The sequence below is a fragment of the Oncorhynchus gorbuscha genome, linkage group LG13, assembly GCF_021184085.1.
Source record: "Oncorhynchus gorbuscha isolate QuinsamMale2020 ecotype Even-year linkage group LG13, OgorEven_v1.0, whole genome shotgun sequence".
Classification (NCBI taxonomy): Eukaryota; Metazoa; Chordata; class Actinopteri; order Salmoniformes; family Salmonidae; genus Oncorhynchus; species Oncorhynchus gorbuscha.
Window position 1 is genome coordinate 51,290,199 of NC_060185.1, and position 19,988 is coordinate 51,310,186.

Below are 19,988 nucleotides of genomic sequence, written 5' to 3' on the forward strand. Positions count from 1 at the left end.
AAATTTTATAGGGTGATGAAGTGATACTTCATGCTCAACATATCAAAGGGAGGTTTGTTGATGTTATGAAACGGTCATTTGAATCACTCCCTCAAAACATCCCCTTAAACAGTTTGCTCACCCATATCACGACCACCTGTACACAGGAATACCTCTTGGATCCCAATCGATCCGTGAGCCATACGCTTTTGGACCTTGGAAGAGCGTCATTGAAATTGCAGGTCGTATTTTAGTTGGAGCCTGAGAAATGCTGAATTATTATCCCCGTCCTTGTGGATATTGGGGCCCTACTGTTTTAGAAAATGTTACGGTAAATTCATTTTGTATCTGGAACAGCTTCTATTATTTGATTATTCGATCAATTCTCTATTTTTCAACATTTTTCATTTAACATTTTATCTGGGAAAAGTTCCAAACAGAAATAGATTCACATTTAGAGGGCAAGGATGGTAATTATTCTTAGGGGTGTAACTATTGAAGGAAATAATTGCAGTAAGGAGATAAAGAAGAAGATAAAGGGAAGAGACGCTGTAAGTGCTACTGTATGCAGGCCAGGGAGGGCTTTCTCTTCTCTGCACAGTGGAGGTACAATAACCCTGCTTAGAAAATGGCTAAATGATGACTACCTACCCAAAGCATGTCAGTAGGTAGTCAGACCGAGGCAAAATGGGTATATAATGACTATACAGGACAAGGGCGGACTGGAACCAGAAATCAACCCGGTCATTTCTAACACCCATTTTATTACTTGAGGCACTCACACAAGTTCAATTTTTTTTCATTCTGCTGAGGAGAAAAAAAAAGATCAGCCCATATGGCATTTGCCCTAACTGCCCTGCAGCCAATCCGTTTCTGTGGAAAAGACTGCGTTCTGTGTTTGTTTATGCTCTACTGTGAAATTCAAATGTGCATGGGTCAAAGTGTACGGACGCTTCCCTCTTCACATTACCTACAATACTTATGTGTCAGTAGGTACTTGGCCCATGACAACAGATGCCAATCAAGGATTCACAGCCTGTAATTGGCTAGTTGCCATCAAAGATGTCGACCAAGCATCAAAGAGGCCTACGGCAGATAGAAAACAAATAAAAAATAGCTGCTATCACCGAATAAGATCAAACACTTTTACTCCAGATTGACAGAGGTGGTATCTACTGGAGGTTTCTCCCAGTCTCAGACACTTGTATTCCATACACACGCACACACACACACACACACACACACACACACACACACACACACACACACACACACACACACACACACACACACACACACACACACACACACACACACACACACACACACACACACACACACACACACACACACACACACAGACAGACAGACAGACACAGACAGACAGACAGACAGACAGACAGACAGACAGACAGACACAGACACAGACAGACAGACAGACAGACAGACACAGACACACACACAGACACACAGACACACAGACAGACAGACAGACAGACAGACAGACAGACAGACAGACAGACAGACAGACAGACAGACAGACAGACAGACAGACAGACAGACAGACATTCCAATCATCATCTTCCATCTAACCTTCAGTCAGCTGTGCTACTATGGGAGTATGACGTAGGCTATGCAGGGCGTATTGATGCTTGTGGATAGATGGGGGTTGTTGAGTGTTCATCCAGGTCTGCACTTCAGGACAGGTCACCTGCTCATGGATGATGGAAGTGAGGGTTATAAGGTCAGCTAATGATTGGATATGGAGTAATGTGACGTCATACAATGCCAGAGAGAAGACACTAATAACCTCTCAGTGAGCTGGCAGACAGGGAGATAATAGGCTATTGTGTAATGTGTGTTTCCTATAAAGGTTTTCAGCAATACAGTTCAATAGGATGTATGATATTGTATCTCTGTGGTTTCCAGCCTGTGTTTTTTAATCATTCTGAAAATCCATGGATTGTCAATCGTCATATCTGACTTGGCTTATTCATTTGAGCTCCTAGTGGAGCATAAGGCCTCAATACCTGGTTATACCTTGACGCAATACAAACTCCACTAGTTTCCCCTGTATGACCTGCAGGAGTATCCCTCCGCCTTCAACTTCTCAGCACACCCCGAGCTCGATATGTCTCCGAAACTTTGTATACGATTGGGCGATAGCTAGCCGTTTGCTCCTATCTCGCATCTTGGGATAAAGCGTACGTGATGCACAGCGGGTATAAGGATAAGGCTGGTACAGCCCCAGTGAGTACTGCGAGGACAACCAGTTCCAGCACAAGCTTTCAGGACAGCAGTGAGAACAATCTCACATAAATAAAGAATTGGAGCGGGCAAATAAATGAGCTCAGACAGCACAGGGCATCTGCGGGGTAAAGGCACAGGCCTGTGTCCCCGGGGCAATGCTTTCAGATAGGCAGGAGGCTGGAGCACGTGACGAAGGGAGCGAGAGAGGGGAGATAGGAACCCCATGAAGAAAGTTCCTCGTGTACAGTGCACACCGTCTTAGAAACAGACGGCATTCACGCAGACACTAATGCACGCACATGCACACACACTCACCCTCCCCCCTAAAAAAAAAAAAACGCAGAGAGATAAAGACAATCATGTAAATTCGCAATCATCAATAATGTATTTTAGCTGACACACACACACACACACGCACGCACACACACACAAACACTCTTGTAATTAAAGCTGAATATGTAAATTCTCTCCCTTTTTCTTTGTGTCCATTTCAGGGCCCGATCTCGGCCTTCGTCACTCACAGCTAATGGATGTCCTCACACAGTATGCCTACAATGAGAGTTTCTGGGACAATGGGAATGGGAGCTTCAATGACACGGAGAGCGGGCAGAAGCACCCGTACAATTACTATGCCATGCTCCTGACGCTGCTCATCCTCGTCATCGTCTTTGGCAATGTGTTGGTGTGCATGGCCGTGTCCAGGGAGAAGGCCCTCCAGTCCACCACCAATTACCTGATCGTCAGCCTGGCCGTGGCTGACCTGCTGGTGGCCACCTTGGTTATGCCCTGGGTGGTCTATCTAGAGGTAGGTTACCTACACACCCACCCATGCTCTTTCATTGGCAGAAAGGCTTAAAGCTAAAGATACAGTGTAGTTTTTTTTTTTTTTACCATACCTGGAGGTAGGCTACCTGTACAGCCAGGCACCTTTGTCATTTCCTGAAAGGCTTAAAGGTGCGGTGTAGTTGACTTTTCCCATGAAGTTGCACAGCAAATTGCGTACATAATCATAGCTGAAGCAAAGCAGGTTGTTTGATTACACTTGTGCCAATCAGGGTTCCTTTTACCTTTCCTCTCTGATTTGCCCTTGCATTGACCCTCCCACTCAGTCCTCCACAATGAAAACGAACCGTTAGGGCCACATTGTTGATCTGAAAAAGAATAGATTCAAAGTTCTTCTTTATTAATGGTCTGGTTATGGAACGACTTTCCCAAGGTGTCTGTCGTTGAAGCATTTAGCATTATGCAAACAGGAGCCTGATTGTTGTGACAAGAAATTGGAAATGAAAGGATAAAGGCAACAGCTATAAGTGCTGGAACAATGTGAATGCAATGTGTGTCTGTTTTCATTGTGCATCTTCGCCAAATAACTGGTTAAAGATATTAATTAGAACTAAATGAATTCTAAATACATTTCAATATATATTTAAAAAATGTACGACATGGCTTTAAAGTGCACGAGAAATAATAGCTCTGGCGTAAAAAAAATGGTGCCAATTTACCACGCGACAAAATATTAAAGTTTAAATCCATCAAACAGTTTCCCCCTGTCAACAAGGACATATCCTGTAAGTAATTATGGTTCCATGCAATGTAACTGTGGAATTTAATAGATAAGATGGCATCAGCATTAAATTGTGGGAAATAGCATTGCATATTATAACTGACAGTTTAACGAGTCACTCAATAAAAAAAGTAATCGCTCTAGCAAATAGGCCGTAACGTCGATACTGTAGACAGGAGGTCAGACAATTAAGTGAGGAAATTAATAAATTCACATCATGAAAATAAATGGCGCTGTACCTACGAAGCTATCTAGCGTAGTATGTGGAGCAGCAGTACTGGCAATGTCAATGTAAAAACATATGTACTCATTCCCCAGCTATACTGTAGCTAGGCTAGACAACATCGGTGAATTATTATGTATTATCTTGTGATGTGACTTTTAAAACTGTCTTGTGTGATCTAGGTGTGTGCTGTGAAGAACCACGTAAGGTTGAATCAATGCCCAGTGACATTTGCGATGTAAAGCAGCAGAACGGTAGCCTTGGGCAGCAACACAATCAACCTCGGTCAAGCAAATCAATTGAGAGCAGGACTTAAAACAGGTTTAGGATGTTATATTTGACCATGGTCTTTGGCCAGTGAAATGAGAGGCCATCCAAGACTGCAGTGAAATAATCATCCTGTGTGTGTATCAATGAGCCTGCCTCCTGATTACCAGGGCTATCAAATTACACTCAAATCTATAAAGTCTGTCATGTGCTTTGGAGAAAAACTGTGACTTGATCTCTTCGTCTAGCATCGAAGAAAACCAGAATGATTCTCCTGCGTTTTATATGCTGTACTTTCATTTGACATTAAAACATATGTTTTTGTCATTTAGCAGATGCTCTTATCCAGAGCGACTTACAGGAGCAATTAGGATGAATTGCCTTGCTCAAGGGCACATAGGCAGATTTTTCACCTAGTCGGCTCAGGGATTCAAACCTTCGGGTAGTGGCCCAAAGCTCTAAACCGCTAGGCTCCTTCTGACAAAAGGTTGAGAAATGCCACATACAGTAGGCTAACTCGTTACACAACCTTTCCACAGTGACCCTCAGCTCTCTTCAAACAGGCCTCTCAATTGTATTACAAAGGATACCAAGTTTAAGGTCATGTGTCAATTAGTACACTCTTAACAAGAAGTTAAGGATATAACGAATGAGCTTTGAATGGTTTGTCGTGCACAAATCCCATTCATTTTGTCTTACAGACTAATAGTAGCATAACCAGCCTTTGGAAATGGCACAAATTAAAATATGTGCCTCTTACACAGTAGGCTGCAGCTTGGCAACATTATAAGGGCTTATTGTTAACATGAGAAGAAGCACTGCCTTCAAGTGAAATGGGTGGATTTGCGTTTGTTTGGATGATTCACACTCTTGACACATTCGATTTCTAGCGGGGAAAATAGATGTTATGTAGGATTATGCTATGACACAACAACAATAAGCACATTGATCTTTTGCTATTACAACGTCATGTTCGGATTATCGTCTCTCTCCCAGGAAACCATTGCAATTTGCTGCGAGACCATTATCTATTTTTTTTTCTTTCTCATTTTGGTGAGATCTTGTTCAGCTAGTCCAATAACAAGCCGTGGTAATGTGCTGGTCACAGTCTGCTGCAGGAGCACTGTTGCCCTTTCTTGCTAAATGCTAAATTTGCATTAATTATGAATACGTTTTGCCTTCATGCGACCATGCCAAATGTGGTATATTGAGAGCCTCTTCTTGGCATATGCTAGATGACCTTTAGGTCTTGAGATGTTTATTGGCTTTGATGAGCAGCTGTGAAAGATGCTTAGCCTCTCTCCTCCCAGCCAGCCTCACAGTATGTTCAACAAAGTGTCTGTGCAGATAGCAAATGAAATGTTGGCATTTCTGAGAAAGTCTGATATCTAATGTACAATCTCAATGCACAATGAGAAAAACAAAACACCAGCAATTGGGTTTCTTGCCGTGTTGCATTGACGATGTCACCAATGTCAGGGCAGTCCTCCACTAACATCATGGTGGAGGTAGATATATGTTTCCAATAAGCCCTTACCATGATCCATGATGTCTGTGGGTGTTAGCCATGAGCTCCATTCCCACGAGTTAGGGAGGAGTGTTAATAGGCCGATGTGTGGAGCCTGGTATAGAGGAGCTTTCATTAGGCTTGTCAGATCATTCTTTAATCACTGGCAGGGCTGCAGACAGACATCCAGGAGCAAAGACACAACCCTCTTCAAGCCTGAGCTTGGCATAATTGATAACACACTGCCTCAGAACAGAGATTAATCAGACAGGTCTCTATGAGCCCAGCTTCGGAGCTCTGGCTGTTAAAAAAAGAAAAGAAAAAAAAGAGGTGAGATGCGGATAACTCTGTGCTTGACGACTCCAATAAAATTCAGTGAGAAACTGAGTGAGAAGCAAAGCACCACTCTCAGTAGTGGTGTAAGGGGAAACGAGGATCTGCCACGATAGGCGGGCTTTGAAGCGCACTGTCAGTCATGCAGGGATGTTATCTAGTAGCTACACCACGGGAGCCCTGTTCTTGTGGAGAGTGGAGGTGGTTTGTTAATAAGAACGGGTTCCTCAGGCTCTTGAGAACGAAGAAGAAGCATATGCTACTCGTTATACGTTAAAAAAAACATTTCTCTCTCTGTTGTGAGTGGAAGGGTGAGGGCTTGGTGTATGTGTTTGTAACCAGAGGACGAGGCAAGGCAAAACTCTCGCTAAAATATGTTGGAAATTTTAGGCCAATGCGTTTCTATGGGCTTATTGTGGACCTAAGCTTGTCGCCTCTCTTCCCTCCTTTGGGACAACAACTCCCATGGTTCGGGCGGAGACATGTGCATCTCGTCATTATTATGCAGCTCTCTGGTGTAAATGGGAAAGTGCAAACAGCACAGAAGGAGCGAAGGAGACGAGACTAAAAAGACAACATGAGAACAAGTGGACATAAAAGCTCATTAAAAAATGAGGTTCTTGCAATACAGGTATTTGGAATATTGCACAAAAACATAAATTAGAATTAATCAAATTAATTTGATATTTTGCCCAGCCCTAAGCCATGGTTGACACAATAATGGGCAACTGGGCATTTTTATGACCCTAAGCATTATGGGATATTAATGCTTAACCACACCTGTTTGGAAGCACCTGCTTTCAATGTACTTTCTGTCATTCATTTACTCGAGTGTTTTCTTTATTTCGGCAGTTCTCTCTCTCTCTATATATATATATATATATATATATATATATATATATATATATATATATATATATATATCTGCATTCGGACAGTATTCAGACCGCTTGACTTTTTCAAAATTTTTTTTAGATTAAATTGTTAGTTTTTCCCCTCATCAATCTACACACTATACTCTGTAATGACAAACCAAAAACAGGTATGACGCAAAAAGCTTGGTACACCTCCCATTCCAAGCTCTGTCAGGTTGGATGGGGAGCGTCGCTGACCAGCTATTTTCAGGTCACTCCAGAGATGTTAGATTGGTTTCAAGTCTGGGCTCTGGTTGGGCCACTAAAGGACATTCAGAGACTTGTCCCAAACCCACTCCTGCATTGTCTTGGCTGTGTGCTTAGGGTCATTGTCCTGTTGGAAGGTGAAGCTTGGCTCCAGTCTGAGGTCATTACATAGACAGGTGTGTGATTTTCCAAATCATGTCCAGTCAATGGGATTTACCACAAGGTCCAATTAAGTTGTAGAAACAAGGATGGTCCATTAAAACAGGATGCACCTGAGCTCAGTTTTGAGTCTCATAGCAAAGAGTATGAATACATTTCCGAAAATTTATACTAACCTGTTTTCGAAGTGTCATTACGAGGTATTGTGTGTGAGGAAAAATGAGGCTGTACATGTTTTTATTTAATACATTTTAGAATAAGGCTGTAACATAACAAAATGTGGAAAAAGGGAAGGGGTCTCATTCCACAATCGCCCAGCATCCACTAGATGTTGGAACATTGCTGCAAGGACTTGCTTTCATTCAGCTACAAGACTATTAGTGAGGTTGTGCACTGATGTTGGGCGATTAGGCCTGGCTCGCAGTCTGCGTTTCAATTCATCCCAAAGGTGTTCGATAGGGTTGAGGTCAGAGCTCTGTGCAGAGCAGTCAAGTTCTTCCACACCGATCTCGAAAAACATTTTCTACTTTCTTCACAGGGACATTGTCATGCTGAAACAGGAAAGGGCCTTGCTCAAATTATTGCCACACAGTTGGAAACACAGAATTGTCTAGAATGTCATTGTATGCTGTAGCATTAATATTTACCTTCACTGCCGAGCCCAAACCATAAAAAATAGCCCCAGACCATTGTTCCTCCTCCACCACACTTTACAATTGGCACCAATGTTCCCTCTTGCGCAGTAGCACGAGACTGTCGCGCAGCTCCCTCCGGGATTGCTGTGCAGAAATATCAGCCCACAGAGACAAGCACGAGATTGAACTTCACTCTAGTTTCTAGAGCAGCGGTCACCAACCGGTTGATCTCCAAGGCATTCCTGGTCGATAGTCAAACATTTCTGTAAAAAAAAACAATGATAAAGCCTTGTGTTCCTATTTTTTGTTGTTGTCTCAGGCGGTAGGTGCACCCGATTCAGCTGCCCTGCATCCCTGGTAGGCGAACTGTTGCCATTTCTAACCATTTCGTGTGTCTGAAAGCACAAACTCTGCCTTCCCGGAGGGCCTAGAGAGAAAATCAAGCGCACTATAGACCTATAGTTGGCCAATCGGATGGCTGAGATGACCGTGTCTGTAGTAATGTGGCAGGCATGACAGAAAGCTACAGCGAAGTTGATACTGTGATATTTCTCAACTTTAAAACCATGACTAGAGAGAGACTGTCAATGAATACAACAAAGAGTGGCAGTTTTTCCAAGTGAGTGATGTTTAACTTCTTACTCAGCATTGTCAACACTTTGTATTCATAAACCATAAAATGTGTGTGCTTCCTTTTTCCATGAGTAGGAAAGTAGACTTGCGGAATATTTCACTTTCTCTGTTCATAGGAGTAACAAAATGCATTTGTGCACGAGGCAGAAATAATGAGGTGTGACTCGAGTTTTGCCATAACCTGGAAGACGGTGACCCTTTTTTGGCCAGTGTCAGTTGGAGGAAAGGGAGAGCGGAGGGATGTTGAGAGGCAAACCCTCAGTCAGCTGCTCTCTCCCTCCACTGAGACTGACCATCAGATGCAGGCACCATCAGCCCAATAAAATAAAAATACACTGAACAAAAATATAAACGCAACATTTTTCCCAAATTTCAAGAACAAATAAAAAATCCCAGAAATGTTCCATAAGCACAAAAAGAGTTATTTCTCTCAGATTCTGTGCACTTATTTGTTTACATTCCTGTTAGTGAGCATTTCTCCTTTGCTAAGATAATCCATCCACCTGACAGGTGTGGCATATCAAAAAGCTGATCAAACAGCATGATCAATACACAGGTGCAACTTGTGCTGGGGACAATAAAAGTCCACTTTAAAATGCGCAGTTGTGTCACACAACACAATGCCACAGATGGCTCAAGTTTTGAGGGAGCATGCTGACTGCAGGAAGGTCCACCAGAGCTGTTAACAGATAATTGAATGTTAATGTCTTTACCATAGGCACCCTCCAATGTCGTTTTGGAGAATTGGGGCTTAAGGAATTTATTTCAATTGACTGCTTTCCTTATATGAACACTAACTTAGTCAAATCTTTGAAATTGTTGAATGTTGTGCTTATATTTTTGTTCAGTATAAAAATTTAATTATTTAAATGTATACTCATTCAACTGTGCTTCACAAGTAATACAATAACAGATCTACTACCAGTGTGATCTTATAGTCTACCTCAAATTTTCAGATGTCCCAAACAACAATGCATTGGCAGGGCAATTCAAGCAAAGCCAATATGCAGTGATAAATCATTGGGCCTATAGCTTACTGCACAAACCTCATTGCTATAGCACTGCTTTTAATTGGTTAATGTTGCATACGCTTACATTTTTAAATCATGTTAAAAAAAATCTGAGCTGTAGATCTTGGCTTGCATTTTGACTCAAAGTGATCTTGACTCAGAAAAGGTTTGTGACCACTGTTCTAGAGTTTCTCTGTTAACACTATCAGCGTTTCCTTGTGATCGAAACAATGCAATATTAGCCACTGTTAATGCAACATACCAAAACAAAATGAACTACGCAAGATATTTTGCTGTAGGCAGAGCGCATCAGAGTAGGATTCTATTGCATTGACATGTACTACTCATCCCGTACTCTACACAGACCCATGCGGCATAAACAATCAGAGCTGCATTATGCATATATGCAAATAGACCATTGCCATATATGGATCTGTGACAATTACTCTGAACTGGACTGTGTTTACAGCATGAGTGGTGTGAGTGGATGCGCTTGTTTTTAGATCAAAAAGAGAGCTGCATGAAGCCACATGTTCACATTTTGTTCATATCCTTTGCAAGCTAGTGAGTTATTATCCCAGTTATAGATCATTTGTAGTCAGCAATAGGGGTGTGATTGCTTCCTACATGGGCACAAAACATATACATTTCTAAACATCTTTTGAAAAGGGAGACAGGTAAGAGCTTTTTATTGTCTTAACGCGGCAGTGTATTTTGAGACAGTGTTGAATAAGATGAGTAGCCAATAGGCATAGGATAGCATAATTTGTCTGATTCTCTGTAATAATGTATGGGAATAATGATTCATTTTATTTTGCAAAGTGGTTTCTTGCATCAAACAACACAACAACATTTTCAGTCACCTCCTTGTCAGAAGGACAAGTGGTTAAAGAGGTTAATGTCAAGCCCTGCATGTTTTTCAAAAGTCTCATGGAATATTTGTATTTATTTGTATTTTTATTTCACCTTTATTTAACCAGGTAGGCAAGTTGAGAACAAGTTCTCATTTACAATTGCGACCTGGCCAAGATAAAGCAAAGCAGTTCGACACATACAACAACACAGAGTTACACATGAGGTAAAACAAACATACGGTCAATAATACAGTAGAGAAATAAGTCTATTTACAATGTGAGCAAATGAGTTGAGATAAGGGAGGTAAAGTCAAAAAAGGCCATGGTGGCAAGGTAAATACAATGTAGCAAGTAAAACACTGGAATGGTAGATTTGCAGTGGAAGAATGTGCAAAGTAGAAATAGAAATTATGGGGTGCAAAGGAGCTAAATAAATAAATACAGTAGGGGAACAGGTAGTTGTTTGGGCTAAATTATAGATGGGCTATATACAGGTGCAGTAATCTGTGAGCTGCTCTGACAGCTGGTGGTTAAAGCTAGTGAGGGAGATAAGTGTTTCCAGTTTCAGAGATTTTTGTAGTTCGTTCCAGTCATTGGCAGCAGAGAACTGGAAGGAGAGGCGGCCAAAGGAAGAATTGGCTTTGGGGGTGACCAGAGAGATATACCTGCTGGAGCGCGTGCTACAGGTGGGTGATGCTATGGTGACCAGCGACCTGAGATAAGGGGGGACTTTACCTAGCAGGGTCTTATAGATGACCTGGAGCCAGTGGGTTTGGTGACAAGTATAAAGCGAGGGCCAGCCAACTAGAGCGTACAGGTCGCAGTGGTGGGTAGTATATGGGGCTTATATAGGCCGAGGTAGTATATAGGCCTACATTGAACATCACACATTGGCTACTACTGTAGGCTAAATGATAGAACAGCTATTTGCATGTTAAAATGCTATGCAATGCATTTTCTCCATTGTATTTGATGGAAGTCCACTCGGGTAGGTCTACATTGTGATCAAATAGCCACAGTAGCCTACATGGCCTCTATTAAAACTGTAACTCAAAGCGGGTGCAGCCTCACTGTTCACAGTAAACGCACACTGAAAGTTTCACAGAATTTTCACAAGTTCAAGTTTGCGCTCAGCGGACCTGAAATTTGCTCAGTGCCAAAAAAAATGAAAGGGATTATTGGTTTGGCTCATTGCATTGGTGCAGGTTGCATTCTCTTGGCATCGACCAAATCCAGATTCGTCCGTCAGACTGACAGATGGTGAAGCGTGATTCATCCCTCCAGAGAGCGTGTTTCCACTGCTCCAGCCAACACTTGGCATTGTGCATGGTGATCTTAGGCGATCCTGTTCTGTGGGCTTGTGTGGCCTTCCACTTCGCAGCTCAGCCGTTGTTGCTCCTAGAAGTTTCCACTTAACAATAACAGCATTTACAGTTGACCGGAGCAGATCTAGTACAGCAGAAATTTGACAAACTGACTTGTCGGAAAGGTGGCATCCTATGACGGTGCCACGTTGAAAGTCACTGAGCTCTTCATTAAGGCCATTCTACTATCTACTATCTTTGTCTATGGAGATGTTATACACCTGATGCTGAATTAGTCACATCCACTAATTTGAAGGAGTGTCCCTATACGTTTGTAGTGTATATACACAAATATATATATATTTTTTAAACACACAAAAAACAGGTGGGCCACAGACAGGCAAATAACGGCACAGTAGTGTGCAGAACGGCATCTCGGGACGCAAAACTCATCGGTCCTTGTCACGGGTGGGCCATTGCAGCAGACAACCACACCGGCTTTTACTCTTATCATCTAAAAACAAGAAGAAGCGTCTCCAGTGGGCACAAGATCACCAACACTGGACAATTGAGGAGTGGAAAAACATTACCTGGTCTGACGAATCCCGGTTTCTGTGCGTCATGTTGATTGCAGGGTCAGGATTTGGAGTACATGACCCCATCCTGCCTGGTGGCAACAATAGAGGCTGGTGGGAGTGGTGTGGGGAATGTTTTCCTGGCACACGCTTGGTCCCTTGATAGCAATTGAGCAACGTTTAAATGCCACAGTGTACCTGAAAATAGCATCCATTCCAGAAGAATTCAGGCTGTTCAAATCTAATTTTATTTGTCACATGCTTTTCGTTAATAACAACAGATGTAGACTAACTGTGAAATGCTTACTTACGGGCCCTTCCCAACAATGCAGAACAAAATAGTAGAGAAAATTGCATTTTCAGTTGGATAAAGGGATTTTCAGATGCCATAAAGGGATGCACGTGATTGGCAACGATGTTCAGATATCCTGTGGCATTCAAATGTTTCTCCACTTTAATCAAAGGGTCCAATGTGTGTGCCATGAAAACACACCTCACACCATCATACCACCACCACCAGCCTGCAATGTTGACTCACAGCATGATGGATGCATGTACTCATGTGGGTTTCTCCATACCCTTGTCCTCCCATCAGCGTGAAACAGCAGGAACCAGGATTCATCAGACCAGGCAATGTTTTTCCAATTCTCCAGTGTCCAGTGTTTTTGTTCCTGAGCCCACTGCAACCGCAGTTTCTTGTTTTCTGCTGAAAGAAGAGGAACTCTGTAAGGTTATCGGCTGCCATTCATATCAAGGTACGACAAGTTTTACTGGACTGTCAGTTGACTAACTGCTCTGCCCAATTCGTGTCAGCCTCCTTGGTCCTTTTTCATCAATGACCCATTTTCAACCACTAGCCTGCCTCTGGCTGGATTACCTTTGGGTGGTGAACCATTCTTGATACACACAGGAAACTGTTGAGCATGAAAAACCCAGCAGCGTTGCAGTTCTTGACACACTCAAACCGGTGCGCCAGGCACCTAATACCATACCTCGTTCAAAGGCACTTTAATATTTTGTGTTAACCATTCACCCTCAAAGGCACACCTATACAAACCATGTCTCAATTGTCTCAAGGCTTAAAAATCCTTCTTTAACCTGTCTCCTCCCCTTCAGCTACACTGATTTGAAGTGGATTGAACAGGTGACATCAATACGGGATAATAGCTTTCACCTGGATTCACCTGGTTAGTCTATGCTGTGGAAAGAACAGTGTACACTCAGTGTATACATTATCTACTGTATACACTGTTTTTTTATTGATTCCGATATAAGTGACAGGGAAATTGTGGTTAATGGAGCAGACATTGGAAGATTCATGAGAACAGATGAAAATATAAGAAAATCTATTGAGGAACATGCAGGGCGGGATTTTGAATGTCTGACTGAACTGCAACTGAAAATATTCAGTGCTTGAGGGAGATAAAACTGTTGTCTCTAAATTTTGAAACATCTTTCTTTCAGGTGGTGGGAGAGTGGAGGTTTAGTAAAATCCACTGTGACATCTTTGTCACCCTAGATGTCATGATGTGCACTGCAAGCATCCTCAATCTCTGTGCCATCAGCATTGATCGGTAAGTGCTCATGAAATTGTTGAATCCTGGCCGAAGGCAGGTGCCATTGTGGATTTGCAGTGAAAATCTTTAGATTAAAAATCTTTAAGAAAATTCAGTGCCATCTGGTCCTAAAAGGCCTTCTTGCAAACCCATCTGATACTTTCTATTGAATACCAATTCCATTATTTATGGACTATGCAGTATGCCACTTTCATTTTGCATGATTTTCCACTTCACTGATTTTTGTGTCACTCAAATGCCTGAACAGAACAAATATTCACCTTGGTTATGTGAATACTTAGCTCAGAGGTAATTTAAATAGTTACTGAAGTGATTTGTATTTAAATACAAAATGTCTGTACGTTTAGTATGTATGGAGAATATCTTTGAGTTGTTTATACTGCAGATGCTTATTTTAGGTTATTAAGATAAGACGCATGCACGTTTCATAATTAAATCTGTACTATTGAATAAAGAGTACCCTTAAATCTAGAGTCCTTCATTGAAACAATAACAAAGTGGCCAACTGCCTCTCTTTTGGTCAACAGCTGATGGATGGGCCTGGAAATGTAACCACTGTCAAATGCATCGACAGAGCTGTGGATGCAAGGACTGTTCATCCAAAATGATAGGGTTTTGAGGCCACATAGTGTTTGTTTTTCAAACGTTGGAAGCTTATAGTTTGGGTTCTGTTTCCTGAATAGCGTTTATGCACCTGTTACGCGAAACTATGATTTTTCTATGCGTTTACTGCGCGTTAGTCGTCTCCCGTCATTTCAAGAGTTTACCCATCCTTTTTTTCTACCCCAGCATCCCTGGTGTCCCTACTAAGAGAGTACAGAGAAAGGTGTTTGCTGTCACTACACGTCTAGTCTGCACAGTTGTAAAGCCAGAGTCAAATGTGGCAAAGTGTGTGTGTGTGTACTTGTGCAGTCTGGCAGTTTGTCTAACTCTACAGTATTTGTCCCTTGTCTTTCCTCACCCTCTGCTTCCTTCCACGACAGATACACAGCAGTCGCCATGCCCATGCTGTACAACACGCGCTACAGCTCCAGAAGACGAGTCACTGTTATGATCTCTGTGGTGTGGGTTCTGTCCTTTGCGATATCATGCCCCCTGTTGTTCGGCCTAAATAACACAGGTAATAGCACAGGAACTGTGGGCTCCCTTGCTCTGTTGCACTGTGATCTGTGCTATTGCTCAGTGCTTCCACAGTATTTAGGCTTTTATGGGACTAAGGAGTAGACTCCGTATGACAGCGGTAGGTGATACTAAATTGTATGACTGCTGTGAATGGGGTAAACAGTGTGGTGGTGAGTTTGAATGCTCATTTTTTACATACACATTGTATATTCAACCAAAACGGCCCTTTTAGGCGTTATGCCCTGTATCGACCAACTCAGTGGTCTTGCGGTTCGTGTCCAGATTGAGGTCGAAAGGTTGAGTGATTGATCCTCGGCCTTAGTCACACTAAAGCCTGTATGAATGGGACCCGATGCGTCTCAGCTTGGCACTCAGAATTAACGAGGTACAATTGGGGATAAGACTCTGCAATAGATTAGCGTCCTGTCCAGGGGTTGTACTTGTACGTCAAGCTGCGTGTCATGCTACAGAGAATGGCTCCTGCTCCAATGAGCTGTCCCTGCTCACTCGTGCAACTGGGCTACTGGTTTGGCGGGTATTGTTGTTTTCTGTATTGACCGGAGCTCAATTTTGTTTTCCTCCCTAGCGACTCGCGACGAGTCCCTGTGCATCATCGCCAACCCGGCCTTTGTGGTGTACTCCTCCATTGTGTCCTTCTACATTCCCTTCATCATCACTCTGCTGGTCTACGTGCAGATTTATGTGGTGCTTCGCAAGCGTCGGAAACGGGTGAACACAAAGCGCCCGTGTCAAGGGACAGGCGACCACCACGCAGGCGCCACGTTAAAGGTGACTAGGCTGCAAGTCGTGTTTTTCAAAAATGAAGTGCTTGACACACTTAGGGAGAGACAATTCAATTAAATCCATTGTCAACAACATGTCATGTGTTTTTGGAGAATGGAATCAAACATGAGGAAGCTAAATATTGTCCATAAAGTGCTTGCTATTCCCAGAAATGAGATGCCGAACACACAGATAATGATTTTGTGTGAGGGGCAAGAAAAACACAGTAGATAGAATTCTAGCCAGGATTGAAAAGGCCACACGCAATTATCCTAAGGCATTTTAAGAGGGTTCTCTTCGCGTATTGAGATTATTAGCAACATATTCTGCTGTAATTGGTCATTGTTTGGCCATTGTTCATTGGCCTACTAGAGCTGAAATGCAACAGTAATTATGATGTACCTTTTCGTGACCTTTCCATTTTCTGGATATTGATGTTAGTGACATTAATGCGGATCAATACAGGAAAAGAAGCCGTGTATCTCTACATTGCTCATGTACATGCATACCTTTTGTCTTGGTGCGGGGAAGGGAGAGAGCAGATGAAATACATTCAGAACGTACTATGCAATTGCAGGGCAAATAGTCCTCATCACTTTTATACTGTGAGTCAATAAACTATTTCTGAAACAATATTGTCAGTTTAAGTCCGTGACTTTTTATTTCTGCGCTATTGAGTGTTGTGGAGGTAATGATTCGAATGGGAATCAAATAACGGCGTACGCTCAATAGAATTACAATTTGTTTAGTTTATTGTTAATTGTTCTTTACAATTGTGCCCTCTCAAAGAGCGACTCGGAGACCTTTTGGGTGCCTGTGCAGTGACTGTGTGCTAGCTTCTCTCCCCTGTTGTTGTTTCAGGAGAAGTGCAGTCACCCAGGAGATGTGAGGCTGTGCACTGTGATTGTGAAACCTAATGGGAGCTTTCCTGTCAACAAGAAAAAAGTGGTGTGTCAAGTATTTGTTGTGCTATTTTTACAGAGTAACTCTCAGAAGGGAATGTCTTTACTTTCAAAGGCAGTTAACAAGGTGTCACCTCTATTGTTCCCATTTCTCTCTGTAAGCAAGCTATAGAAGTTACTGCTACATTACTACTACTACTACTGCTGCTACTGCTACTACTACTACTACTACTACTACTACTTTAACATTGTTGTTGATCTCTGTCAGCAGATCTTCATCAAAGAGGTGGTCCACGAAGGGGACGACATAGAGCTGGACGAGATGACCAACTGCAACCCTCAGAAACAGAAGAATGTGGACAATGCCACCGCCACGCCTGTCAGCCACCAGCTCCTGCCGCCAACCAAGGCCAACGCCAGCCCCACCTCCGTGCCCCCCTCCCCGCCTGGGAGCTCCGTCAAAGTGGAGAAGAACGGCGACTCGAAGGACATACTGGTGGAAGTGCCCAAAGTGACTAAAGCGTTTCAGACCGAAGCCTTACCCAACGGAAAAACCCAGACGTCTATCAAGCAGCAACCCACTCTCATGAGTAAGAGGAAGATCTCCCAACAGAAGGAAAAGAAAGCCACTCAAATGTTAGCCATAGTCCTGGGTAAGTTGTTAGCATGAATACCACTTTGAATGTTTGAAAGTACTGTTGAACTTTTCAGGAGAGAGGAGGGATACAGAGACATTGGGGGTAAAGTCTATTTTACTTTCACACATCATAAGCAATAAGACAACTCTATAAAATGTAGCTGATATCTTTATTTTACTAGCTGTAGTTTTCTGATGGCCTGTGTAGGTATATTGTATTCACTTAGTAATCTTTAACTTGAAAATAGCTTACAGGCAGAAAGTCAGACAAGGAAACATTTTTATTTTCATTGGGGAGAAATTAAGATTTATCAAGTTTATCTTCAGGACATGGTTCAATGTTCACATCAATCCAGTAACATGGTACGAGCTGGTTTCTCCGATCTTTTCACATGTTGTCTCTCTCTCTCTCTCTCTCTCTCTCTCTCTCTCTCTCTCTCTCTCTCTCTCTCTCTCTCTCTCTCTCTTTTCAGGTGTATTTATCATATGCTGGCTACCTTTTTTCATCACTCATATATTGAACACCCACTGCACCACATGCAAGGTTCCTGCGGAGATGTACAATGCTTTCACGTGGCTGGGGTATGTGAACAGTGCGGTGAACCCCATCATCTACACCACTTTCAATATAGAGTTCAGAAAAGCTTTCATCAAGATCCTGCATTGCTAAGGTTGGCATTTGAGAAGGGAGCTGGAGTGAAGAAAAGCGTCACTTATAGCCTACTAAAATGTACCTCATCCACGTGAGGACAGTGCACATGACCGTTAGTCTCAGTGATGATCAATGACCAAATGGAGAGACTGAGTAAATGCCACACATGAAGTCTTGGGGACTTTTGTGGATTATTTGGTGGACTCGTGTTCTCCCACATGAATGTATATCAAGGAGTAACATCTTTATCAATGAAGTGTTTCTTGGAAACGTCATACTGGTCTTAACCATCTTGCTTGTCACTTAAGAGCCATCCATGTAAAGCAATGTAAAGAAAATACAAGAAGATGTTGTTGTTTTTTTTTAAATACTAAAGCAAGCCACCTATTTAATCTGTGTATAGGATGTCTTTTTGATACTGGCTGAATCCCGCAAAGAACAACTGGATATCAGCAAATCAGTGTTCATCTCAGTATTAAACCTAATAATATTAAACTGGTCATCCATGAGCTCTGCATCGTTAAACCACCCGCAGAATGGAATGTTGTGTCACATAGAGATAAAACATTTCGACTCGTAGTTTTCTCACTGGTCTGCTTGGCAAGAGAGGCAGCCACAGGTTTGTGATAAATTGAATTATTATTATTAACAATAGTATGATGATTATTATTATTGTTATTATTATACAACAACAACAAAAAAACTCTACAGCCACCGCTGGTCAATGGTTCCTGTCTGGCTCGGAAGGACCATGAATAAGGTTTTTGTACAATTATTATTTACATTTCCTGTAGATGCTTTTTTTATAAACACATTCTATGTGATTATATGCCTGCAATGAAAATGTGATGCATGTTACATTGCTCCTTCACATGGATTCTCATGAAATGTAAATCAACAAAAAGAATATGTCCAATAAATTGAGTCATGAGCCATGTGCTGTGCCATGTAAATGTCTTACTCTCTGACGCTCTATACATACTGTTTATATACTGTAATACTGTCTAAATCACTAATACAATAGTACAATGCAAAAACGTTGTACCACTACTAGGCCGAATACTCTAATATAATTGGTCTGAGAGGGTGTTGATCATTAACCTGGTAGTACACTGCAAAACAATGATATGGCAATGAAGTAGTTTCAACAAAGAGGTCTAATGGGTTCGCACTCCAAAATATGTTGTATAAAGCTTCTTTTTTTTCTTCTTTTTTAAAAACTGCATCAGGGATAGTTTACACAAACGTGTTTGGCTTTACAGCCTTCTTCAGTGTGTAGGTACAATTATCTTCAATTCAAAACAGCATTTGTAAAAAAACAAATATATATAAATATATATATATATATATATATATATATAATAAGGGCCTCACGCCATTCCATATTGATGTTTTCTGTAAACGATTGGATTGTTCTCTGTGCAGGAAACCACACTAAACATGTTTGACTATTTCTTGATTTCCGTTATAATGGAACATCGCGTACGATATATCCAGTTCAAAAAAGACAAATCAACAACAAGACTTTAGTTTTAATGCCCTTCAGGCCCTGCCTATGGTTTATGTGGTATGACACACAGCTTAATAAACAGGCACCATCTCCTAGGATATTATTATGTCATTAGCCCCATGGTAACCATTATCAGAGAATGTGGTTCGAGTCTCTCCACAGAAGGTCAAAGCCATAGGTTCTGATGACAGAGCAAAAATATGTATGTCTTCAGTGTAAAAGGGATGCCACTATTCCCCTCATCATATGTCATCTTAAACACTCCGTGGATTTTGTGCCCCGTAGTTACCTGTTTTGACATATCTAGTACCTCATCACTATCCCATGAGATGTCTCCCCACTTCACTGAAAGTATACCCTGGCTGTCTGGCCTGATACCATCAACAATGGC

General features: G+C 42.0%; 1 protein-coding gene across 6 annotated transcripts in view; it reads left to right on the forward strand.

The window, feature by feature from the left end:
* The window catches only part of drd2a (dopamine receptor D2a), a 32,301-nt gene extending 13,286 nt beyond the window's left edge, over positions 1-19,015 (forward strand). The window contains exons 2-8 of one of the 6 annotated variants that reach the window (XM_046294911.1): positions 2,724-3,034; positions 13,879-13,988; positions 14,975-15,111; positions 15,700-15,902; positions 16,758-16,844; positions 17,067-17,451; positions 17,909-19,015. In XM_046294911.1, the coding sequence (XP_046150867.1) occupies positions 2,756-3,034; positions 13,879-13,988; positions 14,975-15,111; positions 15,700-15,902; positions 16,758-16,844; positions 17,067-17,451; positions 17,909-18,105 (1,398 nt within the window). In that variant the 5' untranslated portion in view covers positions 2,724-2,755 and the 3' untranslated portion in view covers positions 18,106-19,015. The remainder of the gene's footprint in view (positions 1-2,723; positions 3,035-13,878; positions 13,989-14,974; positions 15,112-15,699; positions 15,903-16,757; positions 16,845-17,066; positions 17,452-17,908) is intronic. The other 5 variants (XM_046294909.1, XM_046294913.1, XM_046294910.1 and 2 more) reach the window with 5 other exon arrangements.
* The last annotated feature ends 973 nt before the right edge of the window (positions 19,016-19,988 follow it).